At 42.7% G+C, this 17502-nt stretch overlaps 1 protein-coding gene across 6 annotated transcripts in view; it reads right to left on the bottom strand.

Moving 5' to 3' along the window:
- The window catches only part of fgfr3 (fibroblast growth factor receptor 3), a 104429-nt gene that overhangs the window by 10976 nt on the left and 75951 nt on the right, over positions 1 to 17502 (bottom strand). For 2 of the 6 annotated variants that reach the window (XM_084742156.1, XM_084742161.1), the window contains exons 8-15: positions 13634 to 13778; positions 10573 to 10748; positions 5345 to 5493; positions 4884 to 5005; positions 4043 to 4153; positions 3763 to 3953; positions 2522 to 2644; positions 1033 to 1103 (exon numbers count right to left, since the gene is read on the bottom strand). In XM_084742156.1, the coding sequence (XP_084598282.1) occupies positions 1033 to 1103; positions 2522 to 2644; positions 3763 to 3953; positions 4043 to 4153; positions 4884 to 5005; positions 5345 to 5493; positions 10573 to 10748; positions 13634 to 13778 (1088 nt within the window). Of the gene's footprint in view, positions 1 to 1032; positions 1104 to 2521; positions 2645 to 3762; positions 3954 to 4042; positions 4154 to 4883; positions 5006 to 5344; positions 5494 to 10572; positions 10749 to 11339; positions 11485 to 13633; positions 13779 to 17502 lie in introns of all 6 variants that reach the window. The other 4 variants (XM_084742155.1, XM_084742160.1, XM_084742158.1 and 1 more) reach the window with 3 other exon arrangements.

The following is a 17502-nucleotide window of genomic DNA, read 5'->3' as shown; positions in this document are numbered from 1 at the left end:
GAGCTGTAAACGTTTGGAAAGCTGCACGAACCGCGATGCCAATTGTGCCGTGCGAGCTGCTGCACGCAAACGCTCCCCTAAACTCACTCCATTCCTGATTTCTCCCCTTTCAGATTTGCTTTAATGTGTTTTAATTGTCTGCCCCCCCCCGTCTTTTCCAGCGTAACATATTTCAGTGAAAACCATCACGGGTCAAAAGTCAAAGTCCCGCGGGGTGTGTGAGAGTAAACTGGCTGCGGAGCGACTACTGTATAAAGGGAGGAGGAGGTTTGGCGGGAGGATTGACTCTGTAATCCAGACCTGCTGAAATAACAGAGCAGGCTGATTCTCCTCTCGGCCCGTTCCCAGTCTAGTGTAATCACACGGCGAGCCAGTGTTGACAGGGGCCCGTGTTTGGCTTGGATGGCTGTGCTGGGGACACAGCGTCTGGCTGCAGCCGGCGGGGGGTTGGTGGTGGTGGTGGCGAGGAGCAGTTTAGGGGGTGTGGGGGGGTGATCAGCTACTGCAAAACAGATTGACTTTGTGACCTCCTCGCCTAAACTCGCCTTTCTTCTTCTGATCGCAGCCAACACGGGAGCAATCAGAGGTCGTAAAGAGTGTATTTGTCTCCGCCGAAAAAACTCCCTGCAGGGAACACCTTGTGATAAACCCACTGACCCCCCCTCCCTCTTATCTCCTTCTGTTCTGGGCAGGTTGGATTTACGCTGATAAAACAACAGTAAGATGCTGGGTTTCCATTGTGCTTCTGTCTCTCTCTGATGTCGTCTCGGGAGATTAAAGAACAAACGCGGCGAGGAATGCGGAGCCGCTGATACACAAGAAGCTCAGGATTATCAAGCGAGCGCAGATGACAGCGAGCGGGGGAGATTATTTGGAGAGGGAACGCTATGATTCCATATTCACACGCACAAACTCAGCGTTTGATGCTAACGCGCTCAGTCACGATATTTCAACAGCCGGATTCCTCCGGTTGTACAGCAGCTCCACATGAGTGGACAGTTGGCATGCAGCCGTTGGTTTGTGCAAACTCACACGTCGCTCTGGTGCGTGTAGACCCGGTCGAACAGAGCCTCCGGAGCCATCCATTTCACGGGCAGACGACCCTGCAACAATAGAGGCACAACAGAATCGCGGCGGTCAGCAGAACCATTCTGTAAAAACATGGATCCAAACACACAGAGTTCAAACCCAGAGTTCAACCTCGCCCTGCTGCCTTCACTGTCCTGACACCTTGACTTACAGCTTAAGGGGACAGTTCACCCCAAAGTCAAAAATACGTATTTTTTATATATCAGCCTTAGAGATGTCTGCCTTCTCTCCAATGTCATGGAACTAGATGGCACTTGTCAGGGCACAACAGTAAGGACTGCCCGCTTCCCTCGGCAAGTAAAATGCCATGTTGGGCTAGTAAATCTAGGAACTCACTTACCTGACATTTTATAGATGCTGCAGCCTGCAGCATGCTAAACATGACCATGTAAAAGTAAAAAATTACTTTGGGGAAGTAGATTTCTGACACACTTGCCTGACTGTGCCAGTAAAAACAAAACACCTTTATGTTGAACCCTAGTTGTGGTGCTCAAATCACCAAAAACTACACAATCTTGACCTGGTTACTCAAGATAATCCCCAGACCTTGTTGTGAGCAGCTTCATGGATGAACTACTTTCTTTACCAACCGTATCACCACACATCCCGTGCTGCCACAAGCATGAGCCTCTCCTCCATGAGTAGATGCACACTTCCTTATGCACAGTGATACAATTGGTGGGTTTAGAAAAAAAATAATTCACCACAAGTCAACTACTGTCTAGTTCTATTATATTCAAGAGAAGGCAGGCATCTTTATGGCTGATCTCTCCAAAACTCTGCACCTCACATCAAAACTATCTAGATAAATTACAGGTAAGAAGATGCATACATATTTTGGATTTTGGAGTGAACTGTCCCTTTAAGAATCTAAGCCACAATATCTCAGTAGGTATAAAGTGGAAAGCTCTGATGATTTTATTACTACCAATAAAATGCATTAAAGATTCAAGGGCGTTTCATCATATCTAAATTTTGATATGAGCATGAATATCTTCTCATTTTTTTGTTACTGATAACATCACAATGCATGCTATCTTTGGTGAACTCTGAACTGTGTGGGGGTCACATCCATATGACTAATGTCTGTTTCTTTTTCTTGTGTATAATAATTATTCTCTGAAAAGTTGTAATCTTCCAAGCACTGCTATAAAATCTGTATCAAAATATTCTATCACATAATTTGATTTTATAGCCGAGAAAAATGTTGTCAAGTGTTTTATCTCACTTGCCTTTGACACTGGAAGACAAAATTTCTTTCAAAAGTGAAAAACTGAAGTTACTACTTTCTTTTTAAGAGTTGTAGAATACTTAATGCGAGGCGAAATGATCCTGCTCATGCAATAACATCCCTTCATGCATGTTAAAGCGTAAAACAATGATTAGCCGATACTGTTTTTCTGACAAAGACTCGTGATGGAATGAGACTCACGTTCGTGGTCTTTTTGTAGTAGTCTATATTGTGCACGTCTCTGGCGAGACCGAAATCGGCGATCTTCATAACATTGTCCTCCGTCACAAGGACGTTTCTGGCCGCCAGGTCTCTGTGGATACACTGAGGGAAGGAGAACAAACGCATCAAACACACGTCGACACAACACATTGCACAGGCACGTACACACATCGATGCACTGTAGGCTGATAACTTTCATTTACCATTGACTTTATTACTTTCTCTTACGTGGTGAATACTGGCCTTCACGTCAACCCTATAACCTCGTCCTAACTTCCAACCCTGCAATTTATTGCAAACCATTAAATAACCTAAAAGGGGTAGTTTGGATTAGTTATGTGAGGTATTTATCCATGTCAGTGACATGCCCACAGAGAGCTAAGAGTACCAGCATGGAAGCTAAGACAAAACATTTTGACCACTTTACCTTGCCATCAGACAGCCTTTTCCAACAGGAAATTGCTCTTATTTAAATCAAATATTGTGCTCTCTCTCTCAACCAAACTCCATTGGCAAAATCACTAATTATTATTAATAATTTACCTCATAGAACACAGTAGTAGCTGGTCTACTGCTGCCTCATTTGGTTTGTTTATTTGTGTTATTGTGTGACTTCTGAATCTGAAATAACCTTTTTGAACACTGAAGTCACACAATAACACAAACAAGCTACCTGACTGAGGCAGCAGAAGAAGGCAACAGCTCCTGTGTCTAGCAATATACAATTATTGATTTTGCCAATGGAGTTTGGTTAAGCAAGGAAGCATGATATTTGATTCATATGTATTGGCAGTTTCCTGCCAGAAACCTCATACAACCCCACTCTAATCTCTAAATTTGAGCTAATCTTACCTAATCTTCAATATTCTGATTTTATCCTGTAAAGTTCAAGAAATTATTTCAACACAACGAAGGTCAATTTGTGACTTTTTATATGCTCACACTGAGGTTGTATGTTTAAACATTTAACTGACGGTTGTTGGTCTTGTTCAACATGCCCTGAAAAACAAATTTCCTTATTTTCCAAGAAAGTTTAGAAAGGTACTGGCTTATGTTGTTGTTCCATATGTTGGAAGATTTTCCTTGTCTTTTTGTTTCCTTCAGGATAATAAATAAGCTGAAAATAATTCAACTTGACATGCACACATCCACACACACACGGAGGCTCAGCTCAATCAAACAACACACAGTATTTGCATTTTAGCATCATGGCGGCTGACCTTCTGCGAGGCGAGGTACTCCATGCCTCGGGCGACCTGGTAGGCGCAGGACACCAGGTCTTTGAAGGTGAGCTGCTCGTCAGGGATTTTACAGGTGTCGAAGGAGTAGTCCATGCCCGGCGGCCGCCGCGCCCGCAGGTACTCCCTCAGGTTGCCTTTAGAGGCGTACTCCACCAGGACGTACAGAGGACCTGCGACGTGCAGCACAGAGCAGAGTCACTTTCAGAACAGACTTAATTAATGTGCTAATTATCCCCGCTGGAATGAACTGTAGCCTCACCGTCCTGCGTGCACGCTCCGAGCAGGTTGATAATGTTTTTGTGTTTTCCGATCATCTTCATCATCTCCATCTCTGACACAAGGTCTGACAAGTCTTTATCCGTGGCGTCATCTGAGACAAGGAAAAGAGAGAGAGGCTAGATCAGTAAAAACAATACAGCAGTTTCAGCAAATGGGAAACATGAAACTAGACAAATCAAATAAATTATTACATATACAGAGAAAGGGAATGCATGTATATCACACTATGCATTATATTTTCTCTACTTGCACCAAACTTTTTATCATTACAGTTTTTTTTTCTATATCTGTGCCATTTTTGGTAGTTTAAAGGGACAGTTCAGATATTTGAAGCAGAAAGTAACAAAACATATTTTAGCCACTAAGAAAAGGCCCACCTTAAAATATCAATGTTAGTTTAAGTGAAAGACATATTTAGAATATTTTCACCACTTTAACTTGCCATCAGACAGCCTTATCTGATGGGTAACTGCTGTCATATAAGCCAAATAGCATTCTCTCCAAAAAAAATCAGTAATTTTATCTAACAAAAACCTTTGCGTTGCTGGCCTACCACTGCCTCGATCTCTTAGTGTTTTTGTGTTATTGTGTGACTTCGTTTTTTTCAAAAGGATCGTTCGTATTGACCGAAGTCGCACAATTACACAACCAAGCACGGGTAGACCTACTGAACCGAGATAGCGGTAGACCTCAAACTCCTGTGTTCTGTGAGGTAAAAAATGACTGATTTCGCATCTGGAGTTTGGTTGGTTTAGTGTCATTGCTGTCACTGTCGAGGTCATGCATTATCTCCTGGAGTGCGGCCACCAACAATCACCAACCTTTCAGCATTTTCACAGCAACAGTGAGCGGCTTGTTGGGCTTCTCCTTGTCGATGCCGACGGCCTCAGCCATCACCACCTGACCGAAGCAGCCCTCTCCCAGAGGTTTACCCAGAGTCAACCTGAAACGAAAGCAGCACGATGTCAGGGGCTTTGATTTCTGCCGCGAGCAACATTGAGTGGTGTTTCTAATTCCTCTCTACAGTTTCTGAATGAGGCTGATTTGGCTGCCAAATACAATAAGTGTGCAGAACTGTGTCACGGTGACCTTGATGTATTGACTGCTCGCATGTTTTCACAGCACATAACGGCACAAGGACAACAGCTCAGTGTCTGTCATTTCTGAAATGTGTTGTCTGGCAGCACGAAGAAAGCCACAGACCACCAGGTTTTCTCCCTGACAGGCATTTAAATGCTGCCGATGAATGTACAGTAGATCCGTAAAATCGTTTTTTTCTTACCGCGTCCGAGGAAACTCCCATTTGGGGTCCGAGGGCAGCTCAAGCTCCGAGACGTTGGCGAGCATCGGTCCGTCGCTGGACGACAGCCGGGCGATCCTGACCAACGGCGTGTTGGAGTTCATGGAGGAGTTGGAATCCAAGGACACCTGCTTGGGTGCAAAAAACAAACTGTTATAGTCTCTGAAAAGGACGAGATGATGCGTGTTTAAACAAGGAGACAGACGGAAGAGAAAGAGACTAACATGACCTTTGACCCAACAGAGAATATTTCACTGACTCCTTCATGTATGTATCTTTGATTTTTGGGGTGAGCGCTTCCTTGCAGAATCTCAGCCACGTTAATTCAGCAGTTATAAAGTGTTATGCATCTTATATTCACTGTAAGGCTCCTTCATGGTCACGACAGGTCTCATGCTATGTTATGACAGTGTAATAACAGCCTTAAACACACTCCTGCAAATAAAGTGTTGCCTTTTTTTTCCACATGGAGACACTCATCTCACATCATTTCCAGATGAATTCCTCACTTGTTTAACTATTTAAAAAGTCTAATTGATTTTTAATGTAAAAGGAAAGGCCAATAACGCTACTACTTCAGATACTGAACAAGTATTTGCTTGTAAGATGCTAAGAATGTCTGTAGAGAAACTGTGTAGGAAAATTACTGTCCATAAAATTTAGAAATAAAAAAAAAAAAATCAAAGATGTAAACCAGTTAACCTTGGTTAAGAATTAAGGGCTGAATAAATGATTGAATAACTTGTCAAAGAAGACTTCTTTTCGGCGACGACAGACTACAAACATCACACATCTTGGGACCAACGTCAGACCTCTTTCAGCAGCTTGGAGTTTCTCTGAAAAACCGGCCGACTTCTGACACCGGCGGTGACTTTTACAAACAGCCGGCCTGTGGCTGTGCACAGGAGGAAGCAGGCAGTAACAAAGACAAATGAAGGAGGACGCGAGAGGTGGGCGAGCGCGCGGCGGCGAGGTGGGACGGACGTCTCGATCCATCAGCGAGCTTCATTCCCAGACCGGCGGTCCTGCCGCCGAGCCCCCGGGCTCCGCGTCCTCCCACCATTTATCTGACTGCTGGGGGGGAGCTGATGGCTCCGGCCCTGCTTTTGATGAATCTGTTTGTGTCAGAGTCTGCCAGCTCGGGCCCTTCAGGTGGGGTCCTGAAACAAACATGTCCACTTACCAGACTTCCCTCCTCAACTTCTCGACTGGAGGAAAATGAGAAAAACGCTGTGAAGCTTAAAAAAAAAAAAAAAAAACAGCCCCGACCACAATTTCAGAGGCATGAAAAGTAATATCTGATAGAACATGCCAGGGGTTTATGGGAGATTTACTCAGAGTTATGAAAAAGAAAGGAGAGAACCAGGAGATTAGCTTTACAAAAACTAAGCAAAGATTACAGAAAAATGCAATAAGATCTTTCCCTGCACTACCTTATAAGAGCATTTATATGAAGGTAGCAGAATAGAAAAGATGTAGAGGCCACAATTAGAGCAAAAGATGAAGTTCATACCTGATACAACCTTAAAAGACTGCATTTATGTAACAGACTAATTAGAAAAATCACATTATTTTCCAATCTTTCCAGCTAAATCCTGACTCTGGTTCTTAAAAGTCGTGTTTGTTTTCCAAGAACTGAATTATGACTTTCAAGCAAATAGTTTTCTTTTCTAAAAATGCATCTTTTTGCATTTTGAGGAGCTCAACCCTGCAATTATGAAGCTGGAAAGCTGGAGCGCGCACAGAACAAGCACACAGCGGCTGTGTCCTGCACACAGCGGGAGTCCGGCGGGGCGGGGCGGCGGGCGGGATGGATAATGACAAACTCATCTGTGTTCAGACAATGATTTGCATCTACAGTGCAATCACAAGATGCAGGTCATTCTGGATCACCGATGGACGCGCGAAACCGAAAGAATGAGAGCCGAGCTGCACTGCCTGGTAGTTTTCTGTGAAGTAATAAGAAAAGAAATAGAAGCTCAGGAGCTCAGATAGAAGTCTTTTGATGAGAGTAAAGCAGAGCGAGCGGAGGAGAAGACCAGGCTGAGGGCAAACTAATTAGTGTGGAGAGGGAAAGCCAGCAAAAAGGAGAGGTACTCTGGCCTGGTCCTCAGAAAGCCTTTTTTCCCTTCTTGGACGTGTCTGATTCTCGTTCCTGTTTTGACTCAGACTCGTCCTGGTCAAGCCACTGATGGATGTTGATTCAACTTTTTTTCCTGCCTGCCGGTCTAGAGAGCACAACCCGTCTGAAGGAGCCAACGCTTTCCCAAAGACATCATTCCTACCACTGAAAATATCACTTTGACTGCAAGTTAAATGGATTTCTTTACCTGTAAAACCACATTTAGATAGAAAAACAGGTCTATAAATGATAAAATGTCATTAGATCTGGATCTAATTATACCCATAACTAACTCTAACCTACTCAAAAATGTTTGCCAGCCACATTTCTAGATCTTATCTAAATCTTTATTGTGTTTTTGGAAAATCTTGATGTTGAAGTTATATAACAGTTGAGAGATTTAATGCTTTGCACGTTCAGTGGTTCAGTTTAGAGCTACATTTATACAAATCCTTAATAGTCTGACATTTTTGGACATTTGCTTTCTTGTTAAGAAACATCTGTCCTGTAAATACAAAGCTGGAGCCAGGAAACAGCTAGCTTAGCTTAGCATAAAGACAGTAAATTAGGGGAAACAGCTAGTTTGGCTCTGCCCACTGTTTTACACAGTTTTTGTACAGTTTCAGCTAATGAGATAAAAGATATTAGTTAGTGGGCTTTAAAGATGCTGGTAGGCAGATTCTGTTACTGTTTGACTGAGACAGGCTAGCTGTTTCCCTCTGCTTCCAGTCTTTATGCTAAGCTAACTCTGTTCTGGCTACAAAAAGTCCTTAAAGAAATAATTTGAGGATTTGGGAAATACACCTATGAACCTCATTGTCAAGAGTTAGATGAGGAGATGCCACTTTCATTTATTACTGTTTACATGGAGCCAGTTCGCTTAGCTTAGCATAAAGACAGAAAGCTGGGGGAAGCAGCTAGCTTGGTTCTGCCAAAACCTGAAATCAAAACTTACTGTTTTTACAGTTTACACAGTTTTTGTACAGTTTAAACAAAGAAAATATAAGACATTAATTAGTGGGTGCTGGTGTGCAAACTCACTGTTACTGTTTGACAGAGCTAAGTTAACTGGTTCCCCAAGTTTCCAGTCTTCGGTACCAACTATTCTGAAAATCAATTAATCATCTTGAGAAAAATGTCCAAATTATCTGATTTCAGCTTCTCAAAAGTAAATATGTTCTGGTTTCTTTAATCCTCTATGACAAATAAATTGAATATATTTGAGTTGTGGACAAAACAAAACATTAGAGGTGTAATCTTGGGTATCTTTGGGAAGCAGTGACCACACTGAGGACATTTTATTGACCAAGCAAGTAATTGATTGACCGAGAAATTGATTTTAAGATCTATTTATGCAACCCTAATGCTAAGCTAACTATCTTCTGGCTCCAGAGAAAAAAGAAAGTGAATAAAACTTTTCTTTTTGTCAAACTACTTCTGTTATCCTTAAGACTTTTCAGTGTATTAGTAGGACTTGGTTCATCTTGACCTGATCAGTATTCTGTTTGAACTTTGCTCTTGGATTCGACTCTGACTCGACCGAGGCTCGTCCTGAATGCGGCCCCGAGACGCGGTGACGTGAAAGTGTTTCTGCAGACTGCAGGCGGTGGCGATGCAGCTGCTCCACTTCATGTTTCTCTCCAAACAGTTGAGGGGCGAGTGTGCGTTACACAGAGAGTGAAATCTAAAACTAACACTGACAGTCACAGGAGGGCATAAATATCCCTGAGCTGAATCTGCTCCAAGATAAATGTGAACACATGTCACCAGAGTGATGCCTTCCAGCCTCCGCACAGCGTCATCAAACCAGCAGGACGGAGAGAGATCCACGACAGATAGACGTACAATAACCACTTATATTTATTTATACTCTTAGCTTGCGTGAGTCCCAACCTGAGTGCAATTATTCTTTGAAAGTTATAGAAGTTGAAAAGACAGATATTTTAAGGAAGTATAAACCCTTCTGCAGGTTCCTCACTGTGGCACTGATGCTGAAAAATTACACTATTTTTCCATGACTCTCCATAACTAATTCATGGTGCTTCCTTGAGCTAATAATTTTTATCCTTTTCTTGACTGCCGAGGCTGTTTTTTTTAAAAATAATCTGTTTTAAGCTGCAGCTGCAGTTCAGTTTGAGGAAAAGAACTGCTGAAAACAGCATCTAAGGTGATGAATATGCTAAACAAGTTTTGATATGTCTTAATATTTCTTTTTAAAGATAATTTATTTTCCCCAACTTTCTCTGAAATCAAAAGGTTTTCCAGGAATTCAAGGGCTCCTAGCAACCTGTAATATAATGAGATTGCTGACTTGATCTATCATCATTTTTCAGGCAAAAATATCAAACAATCGCCGGTTGCAGCCTCTTAATGGAGCAATATGTAGTCACTGCATGTGGAAAAATGAGTACAGCTGTCAAAATAGTGAGTTGGAGCCATAGATTGTATATTAAATAGGTTATAATCCTATTTAATATACAATCTATGGCTGCAGTGAGACATAGCAGGAATCCTGCAGGAGCTCTGCAGGAGTGCAGGATGCATGCAACCTCACAAATTGACAATAACAAGTGATGGAGAGTCCTGCGCTGTAAGTTGATCAGTAGTTTATAACTGTCTGTAAGCCTATTATCCTGAAAATAAAAGCCCACTGCTCTGAAAATACATAATCTGGATGATGAGTTAAGTGGCTGTCCGTCCGTCTCGTTTTACAGGTTGCTGTGAGTCCTGGAATTCCTGGAAAACATTTTAATTTCCAGCATGTTTCCAGACATGAAAAGCTGGGATCCCAGAGTTGGGAAAAATCCTAAATTATCTTTCGAAAAATCAAGACACATCAGAACAGGAACTCAAGAAAGCACCATAAATTAATTTTGAAGAGTGATAATAATGAAAATAATCGTGGCAAAAGTACCTCAGTATCTGATTTTTTCCAACACACTTAGTGAAAAATGCTCCATTGCTAAATAATTTCAGCAAAGTTTAATCAAAATTATTATGCATATGCTAAAGGCTAAGCTAAACAGACAGGGAAGAGAGAAAAAGAGGGAAAAGTGTTTATACGAATCTTGTATCTACTTTCTGTTACCTGTCTCTTGAGGGGGAACTTTGACAGTTTTTGCACGGGCGGCGTGGGCAGCGTCTTCTGCGTGGTCATCCTCATGCGGCAAAGGACGACAATGACCACGGCAAGGATGAAGAGCACGCAGCCCGTCACGTAGATGAGGATGTCGGCGTAGTAGTCCTCCTTCTCTGGGCTCACTGCTTTGGGAGGAGGAGGTAACGTATGAGTCGAAAATGACAATTTTGACACCTAAAATCACCAAAAATATTTTTTCTAACTAATTAAAGAGAAAAATTGCTTTGCTCAGTAGCACATTTCACCCAGGAAGCAGTTTTCTTTGTAATAACATCTATAAATCAAAACAGAAACAGATCAGAACACAGTTTTATCCTGCAGCAGGTAATTGCACCTGTAATATGCTTCTCCCCAGGGAGGTAATTATTGTGTTGAACACCTCACACAAAAATGTCTTTAAATTGCCTCGTAGCCTTGAGACATTTAAACAGACGATCTGCTCTGATTATAAAGCGTCTTTCAATTGGAGGCCGGATTGCACGTTCGGTTCATTCAATTAAAGGGGCGATAGCACAATTGCAGTGAACTTGAAGTGTGTTAACAAGTAACAATCTGTGATAATGTACGATAATTAGGTCTGAAAATGAACGTTAAAGATTGTGCTACAGAGCAAAACAAAAAAAAAGTAGAGCAGCAATCATCGTTTCATGAAGTTTATGACATTTGAGGTGGAAGAAGTGGATGATAAGACCCAAAGAGAGAGAGGAGGAATATACCTGGAAGCACCGTCAGCCAGGCAGAGTGGTAAGCATAGCCGATAGAGTTCCCTGCCAGACAAGTGTACTCGCCCGCGTCCTCAAAAGACACATTGGTCAAGAAGAGAACCTCTAGCTCCTTATCTGTAGTATTAATACCGGCCGTCTGTGGAGGAAGAGAGGAGGGGGGAAAGGATGGAGGAGGGAGGTAAGGAAGTAAAGGTGGGGGAGAGAAAGAAGAGATAACATGAGCCCCAAAGCCTCTTAGAGGAAACACCAAAATGCGCCCTGGAGGAAAGGACAGGAGTGAAGATCTGAGGGAGTCAGCAGTGCTGCTCTCTTCTGCTGACAGCACCGCCACCAACACCTGAAAAACACCCAAGCGGCACCTTCACCACGCTGTGAAAGAAGGCTTGCTGGTTTAATCCAAAACCCAACGCAACCCAGAAACTTTTCACACTGCAAAAACTTCTCAAGTCTTTTTTACCTGCTATTAAGTCTCCATTTTTTCATTTTTCATGAGTTTTGTACCAATCAGGTAAAATCTCATTTTAGTTGTATAGCCCAATGTCAGAAATCACAATGTGCCTCAATCTGCATAATGTGCGACACCCTCTGTCCTTTAGAAATTTGATCAGTAGGGAAAAACTCCCCCCAAAATCCCTTTGAACAGGGAACAAATGGAAGAATGCCATGTTGAAAATTCTTGAAACAAGTTACAACTAAATAACTAATGAAATAGTCTTATTACAATGTTAGATTTAATCACAAAAATAGTGCTTTATGGTTCAGTAATAGATAACAATCACTTGATAAGATGTAAGTTTTTGCAGTGCTGCTTTTTCCTGACTGGGTTGGAGGTTTCCCTCGGTTTCAACACAAGTTGAAATTAAACCAGCAGAAAAGTTTACCTGATGCCAAAGAAAAGCAGATCCCTTCACCGCAGGTCTTGTCTGCAGAAATAACAGCACCTCGCAGGTGTGCTGGCAGCATTTTCTTTCTTTTTAGACCTCCTAAAACATTCTTGTCTTCCAGCTTCAAATGTGAAATTTGGGATGTTGTTGTGAAATGTTACTTTTAGCTGCATATTTGACAGAAAGCCACTTGTATCTTTTTTTTTTTTTTATCTCTTGGGATGCTTTTTCTCCTAGGGGTGCCTCAGGGATCTATTCTTGGTCCCTTAATGTTTAAAAATAAATCCAAACCTGTTTGTGGTTTGTAAAGATCTTTTACCGCTCTTGTTTGCTGATGACAAAGATTCCATGTGAAGACTTAATTCATTGATTATAGACCCACATTTTTTGGGAATCCTGTAGGACATAAAAATAAGTCAAAGGGTACAGGAGGGACTGGAATCATAATAAATATGCCGTTTCAATATGAATCTCAAACATAATGCTAATTGTTCTGTTTTCTTTTCTCATGTCTGCTCTGGTGGCTTGTTGCAGCCACCTGACCAGTGCATGCTGTATACAGACTGTGTGTTGATGGGAACAGGATGGGATGGAAGTCATTCTTCCGAGATTGGGATGGATCAGGTTTTTTACTTCACTCAGTTCAGTTTCAGCTGAACAAACAAGACAAGCTTTATAATACTCCGTAATACTCTTAAGATTCATGGTTACCTATAAATAACCTCGAAATTACTCAAGAAAAAGAGCATCACTGCAGTTGTGGCTTCCCCCCGTTGACTAATGGCTGGTGTGATGACCGGTGGGGGAGTCCGTTTCATACCCACTGTCTGATGTGGCCTGGCAGGGGGTGGGGTGGGAGACTCTCGTTCCCCAGGCCTCACTAATGAACAGTGACATCCAGACCCAGTCATGAATCAGAGTCCTGCTGTATGCTTTCATATAAAAGCACATTAATACAACTGGAGAATGCACTCCCAGGGAAATCAATACCCATCTGTGTGTGTGTGTGTGTGTGTGTGTGTGTGTGTGTGTGCGGCATTGTTTGGACAGTGGGGGGTATATATATGTGTGTGTGTGTGTGTGTGTGTGTTCGTGGGGGAGTGAGGGCTTGGCTTTTGAAGTTATTGCGGTAATTAAAGGTGTGATATTGTGTTCGTTATTGATCGGTAAGGAAGACAAAGTGGCACCGCGCGTTAAAATGGATGATAGCTGCTAGCTAACGGAGTGTGAGGATTTAAACTTCCAGCGGAGGAATGTGCGTGTCGTGTGTGCTTTTGTCCTATTAGCGAACCAGTGAGCCGATCAAACCCACAACCAAGAGGCGCCCCGCAGAGAGGAGGAGACACAGCAGAGGATCAGATGTGGTGAAGGCGGCTGTCGCTCGGGGAGCTCGGGATTTACCTCGTTTGTGTACCTTAAGCCAGAAAGCGTTTTCCGACTTGCCGACAAAGTTTGAGGCGCGACACCAGTACTTCCCAGTGTCTTTCTCTGTCACGTTGGACAGTTTCAATTCACTGTGGGCCTCAGTGTGTTCACTCTTTACACTCTGCAAAGGGAGAATCGAGAGGCACAGTGAGGCCTTCACAGAGAACTCCTGCAAGAACACATGTATTGAACACATATGTGCAAAGCTGGAGAGCATCCACACACAATCACACTCAAATACACCACAAGTACAGTCTTATTTCTATACTGTGATCACTGACAATAACTTGTCAATCATACGGTGGCCCTGCCTCATGGCATACCCTAGTTGATCGTTTATTTTACTTTAAATGAGACCAGAATTTACAAAATAAACTTCAGGCTGTCCAGAGGAACACTTGAAACTAGCGACTGAGACCATAAACTCATTAGAAAACCATTTACTGAGGTAATAAATGAAGTGAGAAGTAGAGTCATTTTCTCATACGACTTCATACAATCTGACTTCTTTATGCAGCCGGTGAAGTCGCCCTCTGCTGGCCATTTGAAAGAATGCAGGTTTGTGCCACTTCTGCACTGGCTTCACTTTTCAGACCTGGAAGTTCTGTCCACTTATTCTGCTGTCTATGCTCGAGTCCAAGTCATGTGACTCGAGTCCACACCTTTGCTTGTAAGAGAGTATTTTATATTCTGTAGGCCTACAAGTGCTTCTAATCTATGTGGAAACCTTCACATACACACACACACACACACACACGCACACACACGCACACACACGCACACACACGCACACACACGCACACACACACACACCGCACATGCATAGTAAAGCAGGCTGTCTTTTTGTGAGATTAAAAGCATTATGTCAAAACCTGTAAGATCACAAACACACACACACACACACACACACACACACACACACACACACACACACACACACACACACACACACACACTGTACACTGCATAGTAACACAAGCTGTCTATTGGTAGATTAAAGGAATTACAGTATGTCAGTCTCCCCCAAAATGTGTGCTCTGGGTGCATAAACACACACGAACATGTGCTCACACACACACACATTGCTTGTGACAGGCTCTCCAGCAGAGAAACTGCTGATGAATAATTAAACGGGCAAAGCACATAAAGGAGAAAACATATCATGTTTTATGGTTGCTTAATGAACATCCAGGGCTCGGCTCCAGACGCCTCCCTCTCCCTCCCCACGCCGCGGCGAGTCGCTCATCGTTAACTCTTTTTCCAGGCATCAAAAGAGCGATTCAAGCATTTCTCAAAAAAAAAAAAAAAAAAAAAAAATCTTGCATGACCCACTCTTCCCACCCACCCACAGCTGTATTTAACTCTTATATACAGTATATGCCACACATGAGATGTCGCAGAGAGTCTGAATGAACTGCGGTGGGGCCGGAGAAACAGAGAGAGGCACACACACATCTCAGTAAATACTGTTTCAATTATGTGGTAGTCGAAAATAGAGCGTGGAGCCGCGGTCTGGGCTGACAGGCTCGAACCCCCCCCCCCCACCCGCCTCCCCTCCTCTGTTGGCCTGTCTTTCTCCTCCTCCTCTTTCTCTCCTTCATCTCTCTATCGTACTCCCTTTTCTCTCACTGTGTCACCACCTCCTCCTCTCTTTCTCTCGCTCCAGATCTCCTTTCAGGCGTGCGGCTCGTTTCTTAAATGTGCTTAAGGTTTTACACATCAGCCTCGGGTTTGAGTCACTTTGCCGTAAAAAGTCGCGGCAGCAATCGGACCTAGAAACACTTCTGTAGCACCTCCAACTTGGCTTTAGTCTGAATCAAGTGCTGTGACATTAGTCTGAAGGCTGCAGCACACAGAAGGTTAAATAAACACAGATATATCAAATGGATGCTTGTTCTATTTTCTTAGAACATTGTCATAAATTTGTCATTTAATCATCACTTCTTATCCAGGTTTATGCAGGCTTCAGTAAGTTAAATTTAAGACTTTTTATGAATGCTTTTTTAGACGTATTTCACATCAATTCTGGCAAAAAAAAAGTACAAACAGCTCACTCATGTCTTCACTGTGCACCGTACACTACATAAACCTGCTGACCGCCATCTACTGTAGGTAAGTACCTCATACAAGCCTTCTTCAAAAAAAGATTTTCCCTCTTGCAACATGGGGCAAAACAGGAACAAATCCTGGTAAAACCACAACAATCTTTCATGCCACCTGCTCACAGTATAAATATAATCTATTCTCCATCTCATAAATGATTAAAAAATGATTATAAGACTTGTTACGGGATCCACCAGTGAGAAACTGGGGCGATGAGCGTCCCTGACGAAGGTTATTAATTAAGGCTTCAGCTGCAAAATAATCCATCATTGATGCAGCAGGTTGCAGGAGTGAGAGCCTGAGGACGCTCTTCTACCTTGATATTATTATTTTTCAACTCACTGCTGAATAAAGCAGGACTAAGCCTCGAATCCATCACTTCAAGAAATACTGAAGGTGAAGCCAACAATGTGACAGGCTTCTTTTTCTGTCTCCTGTCGTCCTCCTTCACATTTCTCTCAGCTTCTTTCTTGTCTTGTTTCGACTTCATCTCTTATTTCTCTCTTTCTTGTTCCCTCCGCCTCTCACCCTCCATCTTTACCCACCGCCGCTCTGTCACACATTCTCTCTCCCTGCTGACTTTGCCCTTCCTTGTGTTCCTCCACTCATTTTTTCCATGGCTTTTTTGGGTGCCTCTTCCTTCTTTCCTCTCTCCTCCTCCTCCTCCTCCTCCCCAAACCACGCGACGCAGCACATCTGACGGCAGCGGCGGTTAACAGAGCCCGTCTCTCTCCCTGCGTTGCCGCCACCACGGCAGTTAACTTAGTCCAAACCAGATGTTTGTTTTATTCCCTCGCTCTCTCTAGAGGCAGAAAAAAGAAAAAGGGAGAGGCCAAATAAGAAAGCAAAAAGGCCTTCTCGGGTTTTTTGCGATGGGAGTCTTCCTCTCCTCACTCCAAATAAAAAAACACACGCCTCACAGTGGGTTCAGGGTGTTGCCCTCTTCTCTTTATACTCTATTCTTGAACACCAGCAGAGCCTGGGGAGGCGATGACACCTCCAGGAGCTGCTCTTTAACTGGAGAAAACCCTCCTAAGACTATCTGACGCCTTCCCCACTGAGTTTATTTAACCTTTATTTCACAAGGGAGCGCCTGTGATTGAGAAATGAGCTACATGATGCAGCATCAGAGAAACCATAAAGGCTGCAGACAAACAACACGTATTAGACGAAACACACAAGCACAGATCAGCAGATGTGGAGATGCAAGTGAGCCAGTCAGCAACAACATTCATCATCATTTTAAGTTTTATCAAATTTGAGCAACCACAATGTCCAAAATTTGACCTTTAAGGTGGATTTATGCTTTCATCTGTCTCATATATTTGTGTTTTCATTTGTTTTGTCTTCTGGCATTTTCTTTCCTTTATTTTGCCCTTTTTCTAATCTCTCAGAAAGTCAAAATGAGGCTCAAGATATTTGTTGTTTAGTGTTATCTGTTTGAAAATTCAATAAGTAAAGTTCAGGGAGAAACACACAAAATCAGGGAGCGATGTTTTCTCCTTCATGTAGAGATTGTTGATAGAGAAAACAACATGAAGCGAGATGAAAAAAACATATCAGTAATCCTTTTGCAGTAAGATAGATTTTATGATCCAGCAAGGAAACTGCATTCTTGTACTGACTGTTAATCTGTCACACAGTGAATCAAACAATGCAAATCTCATCCCCAAGGTTGTCAACAACTATCTTGCCGTCCTGTGATTGGCCAATCTCTCCCATCACGGGCAAATGTTTAGATT

This window comes from Lutjanus erythropterus, chromosome 18, assembly GCF_056507025.1.
Source record: "Lutjanus erythropterus isolate fLutEry1 chromosome 18, fLutEry1.hap2, whole genome shotgun sequence".
In the NCBI taxonomy this organism is placed as follows: domain Eukaryota; kingdom Metazoa; phylum Chordata; class Actinopteri; order Lutjaniformes; family Lutjanidae; genus Lutjanus; species Lutjanus erythropterus.
Note: the sequence above shows the minus strand (reverse complement) of the source record. Positions and strands in the feature narration are given on the sequence as shown.